At 39.2% G+C, this 19,904-nt stretch overlaps 2 protein-coding genes across 4 annotated transcripts; one reads left to right on the plus strand and one right to left on the minus strand.

Annotated features, from left to right (window-relative positions):
- Nucleotides 1-646: 646 nt before the first annotated feature.
- C16H12orf60 (chromosome 16 C12orf60 homolog) lies at nt 647-13,862 on the plus strand. Its single transcript, XM_002928383.3, has 2 exons — nt 647-692; nt 13,104-13,862. The coding sequence occupies exon 2, from the start codon at nt 13,128-13,130 to the stop codon at nt 13,860-13,862; it is 735 nt and encodes a 244-aa protein (XP_002928429.1). The 5' UTR covers nt 647-692; nt 13,104-13,127.
- On the minus strand, nt 1,029-19,904 carry SMCO3 (single-pass membrane protein with coiled-coil domains 3). 3 transcript variants are annotated; one of them, XM_034645119.1, is made up of 4 exons: nt 10,319-10,457; nt 5,966-6,058; nt 4,613-4,712; nt 1,029-3,005 (listed from the first exon to the last, which is right to left on the minus strand). In XM_034645119.1, exon 4 carries the CDS (start codon nt 2,987-2,989, stop codon nt 2,312-2,314), a length of 678 nt encoding a protein of 225 aa, XP_034501010.1. In that variant the 5' UTR covers nt 2,990-3,005; nt 4,613-4,712; nt 5,966-6,058; nt 10,319-10,457; the 3' UTR covers nt 1,029-2,311. The 3 variants fall into 3 exon arrangements, with proteins under 3 accessions (XP_034501010.1, XP_019664691.1, XP_011234538.1); XM_019809132.2 differs by lacking the exons at nt 4,613-4,712; nt 5,966-6,058; nt 10,319-10,457 and adding an exon at nt 19,773-19,904; XM_011236236.3 differs by lacking the exons at nt 4,613-4,712; nt 5,966-6,058.

Genomic DNA, 19,904 nt, shown 5'->3' on the forward strand with positions numbered 1-19,904 from the left:
GATCCCGCCCCCATTTCCCGCAACCACGTTAATTGACAGTTCTTTGGACCAATAGGAAGAAGACAAACGAAGTGGATCGGGTAGGTGATTGGCTGATGAGAACACTACTTTGCCTCTCCGACCGAGACAGTTTGACTTAATTTCCGGAAGCTGCGTGTATCGGGATGAATGAGACCGGTCGATTCCGGTTAGGTAGCCGTTTTGCTGTCCCTGTAGGCTGCAATTATATTAGTTTTGGGATTTTGTATTTTTCATGATGTAAGCGAGTGCGATTTCTTTGGATAGTGTTTGCTTGAAAATGGATCCCTGAATAACACTTGCTACCGCGCTTGTTGCGCTTTCCTAGCGTCATGTCCGTCTGGAAGTTTATAGGCACACAGAACATATGTATACCTGAGCAAATAAATCAGTTCCCCTGTTAGATGCCCAGATTGTTCATCTACAAGAAATTAATCTACAGTAATCTACCATGAGTTTTTTGAGGAGGAAATGTGGGAATACATACGCAGTTCTAATTTACGAGTGGCGACGTTGTTTTATATTGGCTTCTTTTCCCTTTTGGTCCTTTCACCAGCTAGGCCTTTATGATGTCACTATACGTCTATACTGACTATCAGGTTTAGTTTTCATCCTTCCCTTCTCTTCTGTCCACTCTTTGTCTAAGACTCTTACCCTATATTTTTCCCTTAGAGGTAAGTTTAAATATTTAAACGTTTCACTTTACGAGATAACCTTGGTTATTTCTGATCTTAATATCCCTTATAGGAAATTATGTTAGGTATAGGACAGTTCTTACTGTCAATTATAAATACTCCAAAATATTGAAGATACACATTAATTTTTAACAGAATATTTAAATGTGCACTTACACTATTTAAGATGGGTTCCATACCTAAACAAACCTTTGTCTTAGAAAATTCTTGATTTGGTTTTAGACCGAATTTTGAGTTCCAGAAAGCAATAACAAGGTCTTGTAGTTTAGAACTTGTAAGTTAGGTAATAAAATAAAATTTAATTTTGGAGGTGAACCAATTTAGTTTTGCAACTAATTTTAAGAAGCAGTGACAGAAGAGAAGAAAGTACATTTGAAAAATTAAAGTCTTTCATCTAGCTTTTTAATTTTTGAGATATGCTGAGCTTTTAAAATTTCGACACATTTCTTGTACTTAGATGCAAGAATACAACTATAACAAACACATTCTTAACGTCAGCAACTTATTAATGATTATGTAGTAGAACCTAAGAGTCACAATTGGGAGTTATTGGTTGGTGAAGGATTTAGAAAACACTTGTGTCTGCAGAAATTAACTGAACCATTAGGCTTCCTTAGCCTCTGGATTTTTCTGAAACCAGGTAATTAATGAAATGGGGCACCTAAAGTTTTCTGTAGCAGGGAGAGCTTCCTCCATTCTGCTAGTGTAGAAAATGAAATTTCATTTTTTTGGAAAACTCATGAGGTAATAAATTATGACTCTCCTTTAAATGACAAATTCCTAAGAGGATCAACTTCCTCCCCTGCATCCTAAATGCATTTTATGCATGTGTAGTTGGGATTTGCATGTTTGTTTTTTAAAAACGTTCCAGAGTGTTCAAACATTCACACTGAGAGGTAATTAATTATCACACCACAGTTGGTCAGGGTTGATTGCAACTATAGAAACAGAACCTTTATCTTTTCAGTTTTAACTTTCATCTTTTAAAAATCCATTCAAGCCTATAGGGTGTAATTAGTCGAAGTTACAGAACCATTGCATCCTTTCGTCATTGAAGTAAATTGTTACAACCCGTATTTCAGTCTCTTCTAGCTTATTGAAAATTGGACTTAAACTGAAGGTCAAAATTATGGTAGTATTTCTATTTCATTCAAAGGTCCGCGGTTTGTATCTAGGCAGAAGTTACTAAGTACATCCCCTTAGAACTAAATGATGTCTGAAGCTAGTGGTAGAAATAAAAGTCTCTGCATTCACTGTAAATTTTTAGAATTTGGGGAGTTAGAAAAGGAAGAGGTAACCCCTAGACCTGCTCTTTTACACTAGCATTTAACCTACTGTTGATCTGGGAGAGCAGAGTAAGAAGGTATCTTGGGATATAATCTTTTACCTCGCAGGGTCTAGCACCAACTGATGCAGGCATTTGTTGTTGATACAAAACTCTGGAGTCCTCTAGTTTTAGCATCTCTTTAAAAACCATCTTTCTAACGTCTTAACTGTATTTCTGTCCGGGTTGGAAACTTACAGAAAATGAACCTAATCAAAGAAGCAAAACACTATTGTTGAGAAGTAGAAAAATATTCCAGTGGCACAGTGGCCGTTCATTTCATTTGGTGTTTCACTGTGTTGGTGACCTCAGTAATGGCATGATGATATTTTTCTGAAGCTGACTTGAATTCCACCAGATGCTTCTCATAACTTTTAATGGCTGCTTGAAGCTGCGTTTTCTCCACTGCTCCCAGGATGGCACGGAAAATCATATCTATGCCAAGGCCAAGAACGGCAACTCCTATACTACCAAGGAGAGAAGCTCCAATTTGAGCTAACACAGTGACCAACTTGTTAATGATGCCAGTTGTGACACTTGAGCCCACAAGTTTAACAGCTACGGCGCTGGCTGCCGAAGTAGCTTCTCCCAGGATGACTGAAATGACCTTTTGTACTATTGCAATTTTTTCTGTTTCCCTTTCTTTAATATCCTGAAGTTTTCTGTAAAGGGTTGGCTCTAGCTTATCTTTTAGTGCTTCATCGACCTTTTGCAATTCCTTTTGGATTTTCATCATGGCTTGAATGATGATATCACAGTTTTCTTTGATGGTCCCATCTCTTTTCATCTCAATAGAGGCCAGGCTGCACCCCAAATGCATGTTTAAAACCTCAATCAGCTTATTAGTGGCATGGAAGCTGTCAGATAAACAGTCAAAAAGCTGCTGGTGAAGACGGTTTACTTCCTGCCTTCTCCGTGGGTTCTCTGGGTAGAGGAAGTCACTCTGAGCCATAGTTCAAATATAATCTCTGAAAAATAAAGTAGTAAATCTTCACTAAAAAATGTGAAAGATACCTGCTGTCTGCGCGCATTTGACCAAAAAATCCTTCACTTTATGAATAGAAAAATAGCACCGTTCTATCTAAGGAATTCCTCAGGAAATTAAAACAATTATTTTTATGAAATTTAGAGTCAGTGTATGGAAATGTGGGTAACAATGCAACCTACTGATGCAATACATAAGGCACTAGTTTTTCGTGGTGAAGAGAAATCCTAGACAGGAAACATCTGTGTTTATCAAGTATCTGCTTATTAATTAATAAATGTGATTATTTCCAAGTTGTATTCAGTAAGGTTTGACATAGACTGCAGTTTGATACGGTTAGCTCTTGTTTACCAGTATTCCTTAATTTTTCCAAACCCCAGTCATCACAATGAGTAGACCTACTAGATTGATTTCTCTAATATTTGGAGATAAATTATAGGGCCAGAAGAATATTAAGATCTCTGAGTTTACAGAAATATTAATTTCTAATTTTGTTTATATACTCTCATCTTAATTTATAATATTCAAGTCACTCTATGTGTTTACAGGCAAATTATTTGTTCTCTAAACCTAGGGGACATCAAAGGCAGCACACATATTAGAATCTTTACAAAAAATTTTCATGTTAAGGGTATATATTCAAAATCCTTTAGATTAAAATCTGTCCTGGGGGGAGAGTGGGCATGGTGCAGGGGACAGTGCAGTTATGACTATCTCTGTGGTCTCCATATGCAAAGCTTAGAAGTTAAATTATTTAGACCGGTTTATAGTGCACTAGGGCACAGTGAGGATTAGCTAGAATTAGCCTTAGAAAGAAGATAATGCTATTTCACAAAAGTATTAAGAGGAAGTAGCTCGAGGACACCATAGAATGAATAAAATGAATCAGGTAGGAGCCTTCTTGTGTGCGTGCTGCTGGCTCAGAGAACCACACAGAGAAAAAAGGAACAAGAATGTTCTGAGTATATTTGGTTAAAAAATTCGAGCCCTGTAAGAATTATACTACAACATGCGTACCTTGAATAGGCTTACTATGTGCTTGGCACTCTTATTTTTAGTTTAAACTCTTGGGAGAAGAGAAAATGAAATCTGTGTGGGGGCTGGCACATTCTCTCCTGAGTAAATACTATCCTGATGAATTTGGGCCCTCTCTATTCTGAGACCATGGCTCTTAGCCTAGATATGGGGAATCTCACAAGCATGGAATAAAGGAATGAAGATATTTTTCTCTCAAGAAAGTAAACATGAAAATAGCCTATCCTCCAAGTCATAAAGATATAATTTGGAAATAGGGGAAACATTTTTTAAAATGGATTGGGAATATCATCATTTATGCTGTTCAGTTTAGAAAAATGCCTTGGTACCCCTGATAGAGTAAACTTTATCATGGTCAGAAATTCATTTGTGTCTTTAAGTCAGATCCAGCACACACAAACACACACATACATACATACACACACACACACACACACTCACACCCATATGCTCACACCCATGTGTTACACAAATTTCCACAAAACAGTACTTAAAAAATATATTAATTTCATTTAAAGAAATTGTTGCGGATTTATTAAATATTCCCCAACTCACCATTGGGTTGCAAACTGCACTTTGATGACCACAAATCTGGACTTTGTTTCTCTTTTTTCTTCTAGAAATTTTCCATTCAACTTTTTTCTTTTCTTGGCTCCTAGTTCAGATATTATCATGAAGTGAAAACTCCAGTTGCTTACTTTGAATTCAGAAGATCAACAACTACAGTCCTATTCAGATATTTAGGCGAGAGGAGTCTTTCTTAGCCTGAGAAAGTGTAATATATCCCTAGCAGCCATTATCTGCCATTATCTGAAGGGATAGCTTCCAGAAAAATGTGGAAGGTAAATGTGGTTCTATTTACCTAACGATAAACAGATTGAGAGATGAGACTTCCTCTTGAATAGGTTGAATCCTTCTAAGTGGTCAATTTCTTCCCAGTTAACTCATTGTTTTTTTAATACACCTTGACAAATTGATCATAAAATAAAAATAAATTGGGATGCTCTTTACTTGAAGAGAAAATGTACTCAGGTCCTACACAGATATATAGGACTCCATTTTCTCTTTCTTTTCTCCCAAGAGTTGAAACAAAATTAAACAAAACTAAATAGGTGAGATTTTTTATGTTTTCAGGAAAAGGAACGATGACACTTTTTCCTCCCCAAATACTAAAACATTATAAAAATATATTAATCAGTGTTGTACAGGTACAAGAGTGGATGGAATCATGGAACAAAATAGTTCTGAAAATGGACCCTTCTCTACATTTAATATATAATAAACATAGACTCTCAAATCGATAATAATGAAATCATTGTTCTATAAATGTTCCTTCCTGGCATAATGGGCTAGTTTTGGGGGTTAAAAATTAATTTAAAAGAATTAGTGTAAGATCTGTAAAAAAATGATAAAATAGCCAGAAGAAAATGGATAATTTTCAAATGTCTATATGGAGGAGGGCTTTACAAGCTTAAAACCAAAGGAAAAAAGTCACACAAAAATTTGACTGACAAAGATGACCATGTAAAAAGAACTAAAATAAGCTGGGAAAAATGTAAGGAAAATGAAGTATGACTTTCTAAAGACTGTTGTTTTCAATAAGAAAAACAGTAGTTATCTAACAGCTAAATGAACAAACAACTCTGGACAGTAAAAGAAGGTTAGTTAATTAATTGATGAAAAGACTTCAATCTTACCAGAAATTAAAGACCCAGTACTTTTTCAATTATATTTTCTTTCTTTTACACACCCAAGCCCTGACACGTGCACTTTTATACCCTTCTTCCCAGTTTCCAGATATCTATAATTTTGTGCCAGTAGCAAGTTTGAGTAAGACATCACGATGTACTCAGAATTCCTTTTCAAATCTAATGAAAAAGGACTTGTATTTCTCTGAGTTGGGCTTACCTTCCTAGCTCCTTTTCTCTTGAGGAAGGGCTTTGGGAGGGTTCCTTATGCATCCTAGATCTTCAGCAGGCCTGCCACCATACCTTCCCAGGACTGAATACGGTTCAAAATTATTTTCATCCCAACAGTGAGATGTTAGAGAATTAGGTGGGGGAGAGTTAAGGTTTGAAGGTGAAACTAATGAATTATTTTTGGACAGGTGAAATTTGAAGAGCCTGGTGAAGGAAGCAGTTTAATAATTCAGTAACAGTGTATCTAGTGGACTAGTACCTTAGTGTGTATAAGATAGCGTGCTGGGCTCTATAGAGCACACAAAAATGAAAAGGACATGGCCCCTGCTTTTATGGCATTTTTAATCCAGTTAAGTAGTTAAGACAGACTTCAAACTACTTGTTGAGTTAAAAGTATTATGTCATTTGAAATTACACGGTTGGTGCTTGATTTGCGCAAATTCAAATTTTAAACAACCCACAAGTTAATACGTATTAACACTAGGGCCATATGGAAACATTTAGTCATCTAGGGAAGTCATCTATTTGCTCCCTTCCAAATTGTTATTCTTAAATTATGCTTGATATTTAGAAGACAAATTATACACCACATGCAAAAACAGTTGGCCACGTGCAGCATTTCCAGGATTGCCCATGACAATTTAGCTCTGACTCTCAAATTGCTTACTTCACTCAGCAAAACAAAAGCCTTGCAGTTATTTGGAACCACCCTTCTCGAAGATCCTAGTTGTTACTTAGGCATGCCTCAAGTGAAGTCTTACCTACATCAAATACCAATAGTATTTACCTAAGAAGAGTTCCGGACCGTATACTTTTCCCTATCTTACTACATTTTCAGGTGTAACCTTTTAAATATTGACTTTAAAATTCAGTCTTTTAAAATCATTTTTTTTGAGGCGCCTGGGTGGCTCAGTTGGTTGAGTGTCTGGCTCTTGGTTTTGGCTCAGGTCATGACCTCAGGGTCCCAAGATTGAGCCCTGCGTCGGGCTCCGCGCACAGTGCAGTCTGTTTGTCCCTCTCCCTCTGATCCCAGCCCCTGGAATGAATAAATAAAATCTTATAAAGATGTAATAAATAAAATAAGAATCTTTTTTCTTTTTAGTTAGGCCCTGTGCCCAACAAAAGGCTTGAACTCAACGACCCTGAGATCAAGAGTCCCATGCTCTACAGACTGAGCCAGCCAGGCACTCCTTATAAGTCATTTCAAAGTCACTTTATAGATGAATTTTAAAGATTGCAGCCTACAGGTAGCTAAATGGTATTCTTAATCCAGTTCTTACTACCTGCACCTTTGTGTGGTAAATGTCATTTTTACATTGTTATCAGATGATGATAACAGTTCTCCCTGTTTATGAAAAATTCACTTTGCACAATTACCATTCACTTCTGAACTGCAGTTTGTATTGTTACTTAAGTATTTTGTTGCTGTGATTCGTGAGGTAGGTTCTAAAGAGCCCTAGGAGCCCAATGCGGTTCTCGGTTCCGGAACCCAGGACTCATGACTCAAGCCAAAGACAGGCGCTTAACCGACTGAGGCACCCAGGTGCCTCCCCTCCCAACCTTTAAGAGATGGACTCAGCCCAAGTAGCACTAAGTCAGTCACACCCACACCGGCAAGGCTTGTGTGTAGAAAGAGAAAGGCTGCCTTCTTTTTCATGTGTTAATCATTTCATTGTAATTTCTACTCTGGGGGCGGGTGAGTCCCATTAAAACAGTTGCAAAATTGGACACCTGGGTGGCTCAGTTGGTTAGGCGACTGCCTTCGGTTTGGGTCATGATCCTGGAGTCCCGGAATTGAGTCCCGCATGGGGCTCCCTGCTCAGCGGGGAGTCGGCTTCTCCCTCTAACTCTCTGTCTCTCTGACTCTCTCTCCCATTCTCTCTCCTCTCTCAAATAAAGAAAGAAATAGCCCTAGGGCAGCCTGACGGAGAATTGCTGGCCAGCAGGCGGCGCTCTTCCTCTCCAGCATGCCTAGTTCACCCTAGCCTTTGCTGAAGCACCAGGGCTTTCTTGTTGCTATATTTGGACTTGTGGGGGTGTAAAATTTTATTTGATGAGAGAGTTCTGTTGCTCTGTTGCTAAAAGGAAGTTTGGAAATCACATGTATTGTTATTGTGTATGTAACATTACTTGTTATTTCACACAAAAAAAGAAACTTGGAAATGCTGACACCAGTGGTCGGCATGTCTTGGGCAATCGGAATGGAAACAAAGACTTCCTTCAAATGGTTTCTCACTGAAATTAACCTTGTCAATTTTGTTGACATAAGAAGTCAACATTCAAGGTTAAATAGCGTATAAGAAATAGTAGAAATATATTGATGATTGTCTCTAAAAGTTAAGATTTAGAGATACTATAGAGTTGTTTTCAGTTTTTTGGGGGGAAGGCATCACTTTCCAAAATGAAAATGTATTGATTATCACATATTCAAATAAAAAATTCTCAGGATACATTCTTGAAGAACAGTAGCTAAATGTCAAGTGTTACAGAAATTTAAAGAGGGAAATGATATTGGGGTGATTAGGGGAAGCTTCATGGAGAAAGTGACATGTGATATGCGTTTTGATAGATGGTAGAATTATACCATGAAGAAATTAAAAGGAAAAGATTTGATAAAACAGTACTTGAAAGTCAATACAACTAATATATAAACACTTTAAAGAAGGAACAACACCCATAAACTTACCATCTTAAATTATTTTTGGTTGTTCCTTTCTAAACTTTGTTTAGATGTGGAAGTATTTTTACCAAGTTGTAATAATGGTGTAAAAACAATTTTCATCTTATATTAATTTTCTTAAATACCTTCCCAAATTCTTAGTTTTCTAATAATTTTATTATATAAAATATTCCTTAAGATATCAACCATAATTTAAGAAATACCCAATTGTTTCCCTATTACTGTATTGTAGTGGGCATTTTAATACACAGTTTTTTTTCCCCCTTTTCAATTATCTGGATTATTTCCTAAGGATAAATTTCCAGAAGAATTGTATAATCCATGGGAATTAAAGTTTTTATTACTTTTGATATGTATTGCAAATTGCATTACAACTTTTATACCACCCTCAAAAATAAATTTTTATAGCAAGGCACTGTGTATGTTTCAAAGCCAATGATGGTTCTGTTAAATATATATTGTTAATTTGTTAACAATTTCAAAGTTAAATTTCAAAAAGAAGAGTTTTTGCTTTTGTAGAAATACATAGTATGTTAATGAGGAAATGATACGCATGATCTCTGAGATTGGCTTCCAAATAATCTGGAAGGGAGTGTGGAGTAGGATTACAGAGGAAATAAGATCAAGCTTGTTTTGAAAATTTTTGACGCTGGGTTATGGGTACATGGCAGTTTATTAGTTTATCATCTCCACTTCTGTGTATGTTTGAACTTTTCCCATAGTAACAAAGAACGAGAGACAAGGAAAACATGCCTCAGCCTCTAATGTTGAGTCAGTCACTCGTCCTCTCTGAGGTTTTGTGCTTCTCCCTGCTGTCACTTTCCTCATGATCCATATTGGGTCCAGCTACTCTGCGATTATTTGGGAATTTGGGAATAGGGGATAGGTGAAACAGAAGTTTTCAAGAGAAAGTAACAGCTACTAACTAGTTCTGAGACTCCTCCTTTAATTTAAACCACAACCCTGACCTTTAATTAAAAAAAAAAAAGAAAGAAAACAAACCAAGAAGTTGTTGATGGTGTGATGACACCCTGATCTAAGTTCTTCTAAAGAATGTTTCTAACCAGAAAGCAGAATATCAATGACATTCACCAGCATTTGTCAAATGCTCACTGAGAATCCTCTACTTCTATGCCTTAAGACATTAAAAAAAAAAAAGTAGACAATGTTCCTTGCCCTCAAGAAGATAACAGTCTATTTGGAGACAGATGGCATTTAAATGTAATATAACTTATGACGGAGCACAAACACTATAAATTAAGTAGTATTAGATTGAGCAGCCCTTCTTTCACAGATCCTGAGTGCTTATACCGGTGTTAGAGACATAAAAGGAAATGTTACAATCCATGTAAACAATACACAGGTGTCATTTTGTCCTTAATCCTTTCTAACACTGATGTCTTTATTAAAACATGACTGCTTTGTCTTCCCCCTCTGGCTTAATCAGTTATACAGGCTGTTAACTTTCTTCTATATCTGGTATCCTCAGAGAAATAAATAATCCCAAGGAAGCTGCCATAGAATCCTCTTAAAACAAAGTTGTCTTGTGACTTTATTATATTTATGGCTAGGATTCCAGAATGACATGTTATTTCAAATACCCTTTCATCTGGAGAAACGGAATATCATATCAATACTAGTAGAAATATCCACATCGCTTACCTTGCTGTGTTTCTGAGTTCAGTCGTCCCAGCAGTTGTTTAGGAATATTGTTGAAGCGCTTTTTCATCTGGTTTCATCTGGAAGTTTCCATGGAATGTGATGACTTACAGCCTTTGCTAGTCGCTGCTGGGTCCCTCTGCCTGTCTGGTTTATAGACTATTTCTGCATTCCTAGTTCTCCGAATTTTTCTATTTCCTATATTAACATAAAATTAGTATGTATCAAGTAATCTAATTTGAAAGGCTAATGAAGTGGTGAAACATTTAACTTTCTGTTCTTTAATGGACTTTATTGTTGAAAAGTGCTGTACAATTGAGCTAATTCAGTTCAGCAGAGAAGACGGCTCTTCGCAGCTCTCAGGTTCTAGGATTCGGTCTTGTCAGCAATTCCAGCTATTAAGTTTCCTTTAGCTTCTGTTGCATTCATACCTCCCTCTGTGGCTGATGCCTTTGTTTCCATTCTCAAGAGACAGAAATCCAGATATTTGCCGCCAAATGTGGTTTTCGTGTGTGTGCTCTTTTTTCCTGGCTAGAAGTTCTGGTCTTTATCACTGTCTCTCATTGTGTTGGTGAATGTCTTGATAATAGCAAAGTCTTAAAAACCAACTTGACTCCTTTCCCTTAAAGCTTAGGTCAGAGTCTTCCGTGCTTCTCCCTCTAGATTCTGTCCTTATCCCCACGGATTCCTCTATAGCAGAGACACCTCAGAAGCAGGATAATCACTCAGTCCCCATATAACTTAATGGAAAAAAACACAGGCTTTAGAATTGGACAGTCCTGATTTTGTGTACCCAAAGTATCACTTACTAGCCATGTAGCCCTGGGAAAGTCACTTAATTTTTTTCCATTGGTGTGATGTATTAGTTTGTAAACGATGGGTTGTCATATGGATTAAATGAGATAATGCATGTAAAGCATTTTGTAGAGTGCTCGATATACGGCAACAACTTACTAAATGGTCGCCGTTCATTTTACATGAACAACAATCATTCCTGCTGTTATTGGGTGGGTGGAGGATGCAGAACCGAGACTCCAGCTAGGAAATGTGTAAAACCTAAAGGCGCCGCACTACAGTTTTATTTTTTTTTTTATTTTTTATTTTTTTAAAAGATTTTATTTATTTATTTGACAGAGATAGAGACAGCCAGCGAGAGAGGGAACACAAGCAAGGGGGAGTGGGAGAGGAAGAAGCAGGCTCACAGCAGAGGAGCCCGATGTGGGGCTCGATCCCATAACGCCGGGATCACGCCCTGAGCCGAAGGCAGACGCTTAACCGCTGCGCCACCCAGGCGCCCCCGCACTACAGTTTTAAAGGAGGACTGAGTGGGTATTATTTTACCTTTGTCCCAGTGGGTCATTTTGCACTTGGCATATCCTCGGGCTTGCCATGTACTGCCCCGGGGATAAAAAGGAAGAAGGATGTGTGTAGACAGTGTATCTGAAGTAAGATGGATGGATAAGTAGGATTTCAATAGATGTGTAGGGGGTGGGGTAGGCAGGAGAGAATGCAGGTGGAGGGAATACTGTGATCAAAGGAGCTAACAAAATGTTACAGAGCATTTTCAGGCCACAAATTCAATCTGTGATGCTGGTGGCCCAGGACATATGTGAGAGCAGTGAAGGGAAAGAAGTAGTGGAAAATTGAGAGCAGTCTGCAGCTGACCTTAAATGCCATGTCAGGAAATTGTATTTTATTCTCTGGGCAATACTGAATCATTGAAGGTTTTTGATTATGAGATAATATGAGGAGGTTTGGATTTCAGGAAGCTTACTTTATATAAACTGCATTGCTGGTTATGGCCAATAAAGCAACTCGAATGCCTACAGCAGGTGGACAAGACACATGTAGTTGAAACACTTAGTGTCAGACAATAGGGTGAAGAGGGTAAATGTCCAGTTTGAAAAGGACAGCCATAGCTCTAGACACTTTTTTAACTCATAATGGGGGCTGAGTGCTTCCAGTTAATCTCATTTTTCAATTAGCAATAGCAATCCAGATTTCTGTCTTTCAATTTTTAAATTTAGCAGTTGATAACGAATTTTGAAAATACATTATGGCGGGTCAAACAAAACGCATCTGCTGTTTGGACTTTGCCTGTGGATTGCTAGTTTGGGACCCCTGGGCTAATGTTCACAGTCCTATCGTTTTGTATCTCCTCCAGAATTCTACTTGTGAACATTGGTTAGAGACATCAATAGTCCTCCTATAGCAGAAGAGGATGAGCTGGAATGAAAGTACAGAAACATTCTTAGGCAAGACAGACATCTTGGGAGCTGGTGTCAGATGGCCTTGATCTTCTTTGAAGATCTACCTCTTTGGTCTGCTGTTACCCACCTTTCAGAGTTATCTGATAGTTACTTTATCCAGGATTTTTAGTTGTATGCAGTAGGAAAGATTGGATGGAGTGTGCTTGCTCTATCTTAACTAGAATCAGAGCCCTCCTATGTAATTTTTAAGCTTTATACAAAAAGCTCTTCTCCACTAGATTGGATAGTTATTGAAAGTAATGCCTGAGAACAGTGTTACCCCATATATCAGCATATCCAATTGAGGATCCAGTACACGATATTCACCCTGTGCCTTGAATTCATTGAAACACCCCTATTCTAGTCTTTTAATTATTTTTGTTGTTATTTTTATTAAAGCACAGGATCATTCTGGCTTTATAGCTGGTGTAGCTTTCCTACTCTCGACAGGAGTTATTTTCACATTTAGATTACGCAGTCTCTTTACGGTTGACAAATATAATTTAAGTTTTCATCCAGATTACTACTTTGTTTTGCAGTGCTGAACCATTTTTATTGGAGAAATGTCTTCAGAATCAGAAAAGGATAAAGAGAGGCTGGTGCAAGCTGCCAAAACGTTTTTCTTTCACATGCAAGATCTTGTTGCCTTCACTAACACACTTATTGAATTGTTTAACAGCACTATGAATACCCAGATCCACTCCATGAATGTGAAAGAAGATGCTAATGTTAAGGATGTCTTTGAACAAATCTTTGCAATTATTAAGGAGTTGCAATCTGTCCTGGAGGCAAAGTACAACCAGATGCAAAAGGAACCTTTATGTTCCAAGATTGCAACAGCGGTTTGCTCTATGGTTGAGAAGAATACCAGTGTAAAGGAGTTGCAGCAGTCAGCTAAGGAACTGTTCAAAAATGTTCATACACCAGTCATTGTCGCTGCACTGAATAGCAGTAACATCCTTGGCACTTTGGAATCTTCTCTTTCACTCTTGATGACATGTCCCATCATGAATCTTCAGTTAAGTGACCTCTATAGAAAAGACACTGAAGACCAATCAAATGCCAACACATTGGAGAAAGACAAAAGTCCGGGTCCCTCCAAAATCGGTATAGTAGACATCTTGAAAAAATTGCAGGATGCACTAAAAGCTGAGCATGTCAAGAATACCACTGAATCAGTTGCAGATCAGCTGGAGCAAATTGTCAAAACTATGAGACCAATCTTAGAGCTTCTCCAAAAAGCCATAAATACCATGGAATCCAAGATTCCTGTGCCCAAGAAAGCCAGTGACCCGTAAGAGTGCAACAGTGGTGCTCATTTCTGTCAGAAAATCAGTTCATCTCCTACGAATTTTGGGAGTATGTTCTAAGACCTTTGCTGCCAGAAATGTGTTCTGTTAGGACATGAGTGCAAAGAGTAGTCACCCGGAAATCTATTTACCTCACGTTTTGCTTTATTCAAATAAAAATAATCAAAGAAAGCCTGCTTGACGTGGCGGTTCACTAAAAATAACATATTGTTCAGAAAATCAAGGTAATGTATTACATTTGGGGATGTCTCTAAACATTACACCTCACCTTATTAAAATAACCCTAAACTAATTCCCACTCTTGGTAATTCTATTTCTAGATTATACAGTGTGAAGTCCAGGTAGATGTAAACATTCTTGTTAAATAACCTGGCAGAAACTACTGTTCAGGTGCAGGAACAATATAAAATAACCTTCTGCATTTTTAAAAGACTTTATTTATTTATTTGAGAGCAAGAGCGAGAACAAGAATGAGCAGGGGGAGTGGCAGAAGCAGAGGGAGAAGCAGACTCCCCGCTGAGCAGGGAGCCTGATGTGGGGCTCGATTCCAGGACCCTGGGATCACGACCTGAGCCAAGGGCAGACGCTTAACCAACTGAGCCACCCAGGTGTCCCCACCTTCTGCATTTTTGTCACGCCTATACCCATCTCTGTATCATCAGTGCCTTACCTATCATAAGCCAGCACTAAATACTTTGGGTATGGTTTATCCAGAAGTTAATAAGAACAATGAATGAAGAATAATAGTTTTCTTGCTTACTTGAATAAGAACAGAGCAAATGATTTATTCTCGTCTGCCTCCTACTGAGGTCTTATGATTAGGAGCTATTGGAGGTTCAAAAATGGAAGTGCTCTAACCTTTCACAGAGAAAAGACCGTAACACTCGTAGAAGTAGGATTTCTGAGATGTGCTTGTATTGGGGAAGAAATGTTAGACAAGTCCCTTGCCTACCAGAACGTCTTCAGCTCTCATGCAACGGGAAAGAGTGTATGCTTTCAAGATTGCCCTATTCTACATGACAACTAATAGGAATGTTGTTGAGAATAAGAAAAGCCATTAATAACTCTAGTTCTTTAGTGGAATTTTTCTTCGGAGAATACCTAAGTGTTGTCCTCATTCAAACATCTTCTCATCTAAAGTCTTAAATCCCATTTTCTCCTTTAAAAGTAAAACATATTTCCCTACACTTAAAAATAAGGCCACAGCATGAGAAACTAAAAGGGAAGAAAATTGTGAACATTTGATGGAGGGGGGAAGAAGATGCCCTGTTTATGTACTTTTTAGCCTGCGATGCAGTCACGTCCACCAAGTTTGCCAGGGCACCTCCCCAGTTGTGTCTACTTTGAAGTTGTACTTTCCCTCGCCTGAGTCTGGAGCTCAGCTCCAAAGCCAAGCCTGCCATTGAAAACACCTCTGTAATTTTGAATTAGAAATCCCTTCCTTGCTTCCTAACAGTAAGACCTTCAGAATGTCCTGTGGCAAGGCCCAAGGGGATCTGGGGCCATTTCCAGGACTTAGAGGGCTTGGAGAAAGGATGAATTTCAATACGTGAACTCTGCATTTTCTCTCAGCTCCAAATAGCTGGCTTATTTTGAGGACGTTTTTAAGTTGATCCATTTGCTACCCTGTCCTCAAAAATACACATACATAAATGGGAGGCGGGAGGTGCAGCTCTCACTTTGTTACTTTCTGAACCTGTGTGTGTTCAGATTCTCACCTGCCTTCTCTCAGTCTTAAGATTGTGTTCCAGGGGGGGCGTCTGGGTGGCTTAGTTGGTTAAGCGTCTGCCTTCAGCTCAGGTCATGATATCAGGGTCCTGGGATTGAGCCCCACACAGGGCTCCCTGTCTGCTCAGCAGGGAGTCTGCTTCTCCCTCTCTCTCTCTGCCTCTCTCCCTGCTCGTGATCTCTCTTGCTCTTGCTCTCTCTCTCAAATAAATAAAATCTTTAAAAAAAAACCCCAAAGCAAAACAAACAAAAAAAGATTGTGTCCCAGGATATTGCAACAGCTGGGGGAGTCACATGGAAGCGAACGGGACAAGGGCCAAGAAAAGTTCTGGACAGAGTCTGTCTGTGAAATGACTGGAAGCATGACTGGTGGCAGTTCGAGGGAGGTCCTCTCCACACGTCAGTGGGAATGGCAGCTACTGCAGCCCCTTGAGGTCAGGATGGACCGTGTGTGCTTCAGGAACAGCGGGTGGTTTTCAGATGCTGGTGGCTTCTGTGAGGCTGGCCATCACTGACAGTGCATCACACAGACGTCTCACCACCGAGGACCACTAATCTGCCCAGTCTGGTGACTTCTTGTCTGCTGCTGCTTCCCAGCCTGTGGACACATGGAGGCAGGAGCTCGTAACACTTCTATGAGTGTTATGGTCTTTCTCCTTGAAAGGTTAGAGCACTTCCATTTTTGAACCCGCAATAGCTCATTACTCTTATTTAGTGTTTCTCTCCAATTCTTTGTTTTGGGTTCCTCTCATTTTCTCTCCATTCCTTCAGGTTTTGAAAAGCAACCTGGGAAGACTCACTAGTTTCTACCTCATATCTAGTTTAATTCCTTCTCCGAGGCCACAAGCACAGTGTGACCTAACTGAATGAGGCAATGGTGGGGAGGAAAAAGTGAACTATCCTAAAGCACAACAAAATAAAACATATGGGCACTTATTACAAGAAGATGAGGAAGGGAGGGAGGGAGGAAGGGTGGAGGGAGGGAGGAAGGAAGGGAGGAAGGGAGGGAGTCCTGTAATACTTGTAATACCTTTTTTCCCCCCACATTTTATCACTTGCCAATATTTGGTCCGTGTTGGTGTCTCCGAAAACATCTAGTTCAATAAATGTTTGTTGAATTTTTACCAAATCAAAATCTGGGTTCATAAAATATCAGTCAGTTTGATTCAGATCATTAGAAAGCTCAGGCCAAGAATCATGGCTCTCCAAGTAAATCAAACTCTACAGCAATTTTCTTTCACTGGATTTATTATGTTTTAAAGTCAGAGCAAATGGGGAACTTCAGGACAATCAGATAGGCATATTAGAACACTGAATCATAAAGATACAAATAAAGCAATAAATGAAGCCAGAGTATTTTTTGTGTACACAAAAAGAAGAGAGGCATTGGTTAAAATTACTAGAGCGGATAAATACTCTGCCACCTCCTAGAAGCCAGCTCTTTCAACGTGCCGTGTGAATTTATCCATTTCATCTTTGAAGATAGCCCAGAAAGAAAAAGCAGAAATTACAGGGAAATTTTCGAAACTGGTCTCCTAAAGTTTCATGAACTTTGAATTGATTTAAACCAATGGTCCACTTCACAGGCTGCTTGCACAAAAACTTAGGACGCTAGGGAGAGATTGATGGAATGCAAAATCTGTACGTCCATCCCTAAGCCACAAATGTACACAGTTCGAGAGAACTTCTATCTCTGGAGATTGGTTCTATAAAGTGGCAGCAGGAGGAAGAATGAAGTTATTTTTTCAAAAACCTGGTTATTCCTTTACGGATAATCCTGTAAGTCATAAGCCTGGAGGGCTTCTTCTTCTTTTTTTTTTTTTTTTTAAGATTTTATTTATTTGAGAGCACAAGAGGGGGGAGGGTCAGAGGGAGAAGCAGGGAGCCCGATATGGGACTTGATCCTGGGACTCCAGGATCATGACCTGAGCCGAAGCAGTCGCTCAACCAACTGAGCCACCCAGGGGCCCCTAGAGGGCTTCTTAAACGCAGGTTCTGGGTTTCTGATTGTTCGGATTTGGGATCAGGCCCTAGAGTTCACGTTTCTACCAGTGCTTAAGGGACACTGGTGCTGCAGGTGCTGGGAGCATGCGTTAAGATCACCAATCTAGCATGTCTCACTCAGAAGACTGATTCTCATGGAGATCCAATGTGTTAGGCTGACCTTTAAGCTTGATCGGGCGGCTCTTTCCTCTCCAGTCCACATTACAGCTTTCCTCTGCCAGACCTAGTTCCTGACCCTTGTGTACACTGATCATTCCTATATCCCCTGTCTCTCTTCTACTCAGCTCTCCTTTTTCCATCTGAACCCCTTCCTGGAGCCTCATTTCCGATAAAAAGCAGTATCCAACCGTAGGACAGAGGGATCTCACTTTTCTCTAAACTCGAAGCACTTATTATTTGCATGTGTTTTAGCGCTAATCGCTTGACACAGACCTACGCTGACTTCTTCTGCTCACCCCTTGCTGCCACCCCAGTGTCCCAAGGCCTCGCTCAAATGCTGCCTCCTCCCTGAAGCCTTCCTGGCTTCTTCTCTTGCCTCAGTTCTTTTGCACTCTTGTGAACAGAAGACTTGATATTCCACTTTCTTTTGGTATTTCCTCTGTGACTTGTTTGTGTTTTTTTCTTCATTTCTCCCAAGAGAGTGCAAACTCATGGAAGATCTAGCTTAAACTATTCCACTTTTAATCCCCAAAGTGTTCTGTACATAGTTGGTTCAATAAGTGCATTAAGAGAAAAAAAATACTTGCAAGATGTTGGGAGGCTTTTCTACTGTCTCATGAAGACTCACAGCAAAGCTTGTCCCCAGAGCCAGGCCCATGGGACTCTCTAGTCAGTAGCTGCTCACCAGCCAAGGTCCCTGGACAATAAATCCCGAAAATTGTGTCTAGGGAAATTGCCTTATTAGGTATAGAGGTCAGTGGAAGCTGGGTGACAGAGGTGTGCTTGGCCCTGTTCTCAAAATTCCGTGTGAAGAATGATAGCATTAGATGCCTGAATTCTCAGTCAGGTGATTTTATGCAGCTAATTCCCCACCAAGTCTCTTCTCTCATGGTACCATCCCTTTAGAAAGTCCTTCTAGGGTCAAATGAGCAGATTGCACTTTCCTTGTTTCTTACCCAAATCTCAGAGGGGCTAAGGAGCATGGACTTCCATGATTTAAAGGGATAGAGCTGGTCCTCCCCTTCACTCCGTGTAGACCAATACCAGGGTCTTTGGAAATCAGGTAAAACAACCCCCATTGCCCCACTTATACACAACTGAGGAGACCTGGAGAACATTCTCAGCTGTGAGGTTTGGTGATTTAGACTTCCTTTTATTTAATTACTGTCACATAGTGGGGACTTGATATATCTTTGATATTTGCTTGGTTATCAGATTTTTTCCCTCTCATATCTTCTCCTTTACATCCACACACATCCACATGCTTTCCTAAGAAACGTACCTGAATTTTTGATGACGATTTAAAATCCAATTTGCCATAAAGTCCCTCTGTAATTTAACATATGAATTTAAATTCTAACTTTTGTAATATTTTAGAAACACGTGCGGTACCCCATTACTGCCAGTGAATGAGATTTCATTGACATCTTTTATTAACTTTTCCTTTTATATCTCAGGTTTTCATATTTCCTCCTAAGCCTGCACTGGTTTGGTCTCGAATGCTGATAAAAATCTCTGAAGAAAATTTTACACCTGAATTATTTCTCTGGGGTTCAAAGCTTTTCCATTTGATGAATAATTTGTTCTGTGCTTTCATACTCAAGCTTTTCGATTTGTTCCTATTTAGGATTGCTAAATAAAAAAGAAGGAGTATTTATAACTCTTTTGATTGCTTGAGATAGGAAATTTAATTCAATTATTTATGCAAATATATAATGTACTGATTTATATAATTAAAAAAAAAAAGCCCAGGCTTTCAGTTTCAGGCATAGTTCGGTCTAGGGGCTCATATTCTCTCATCAGAACTGTTTCTTTTCATTTTTCAGTTCTTCCTTCATTGTGTTCGCTTTGTTCTCAAGGAGCTAGAATCTCCCCCACTGGGGGCGAGAGAGCTGCTAGCAGCTGTCGGCTCATACTCGTTCGGCTGTCATCAATCTCCACTCAATAAAAAGGCCCCCACCCCACTCCCAATCCCAATTCCAAAAAATTACCATGACTATATCTCACCAGCTCTGACTGGGTCCTTTTCTAGTCCACGATGAATGTCTGTGTTCATGGAGAAGCAATATGCTGAGTTCCAGGTCTGCTCACAGGCAGTGGGCTGAGCCAGCCCTGCATCAGTGGATAACTGGGCAGAGT

Source organism: Ailuropoda melanoleuca, chromosome 16 (genome assembly GCF_002007445.2).
Source record: "Ailuropoda melanoleuca isolate Jingjing chromosome 16, ASM200744v2, whole genome shotgun sequence".
Classification (NCBI taxonomy): Eukaryota; Metazoa; Chordata; class Mammalia; order Carnivora; family Ursidae; genus Ailuropoda; species Ailuropoda melanoleuca.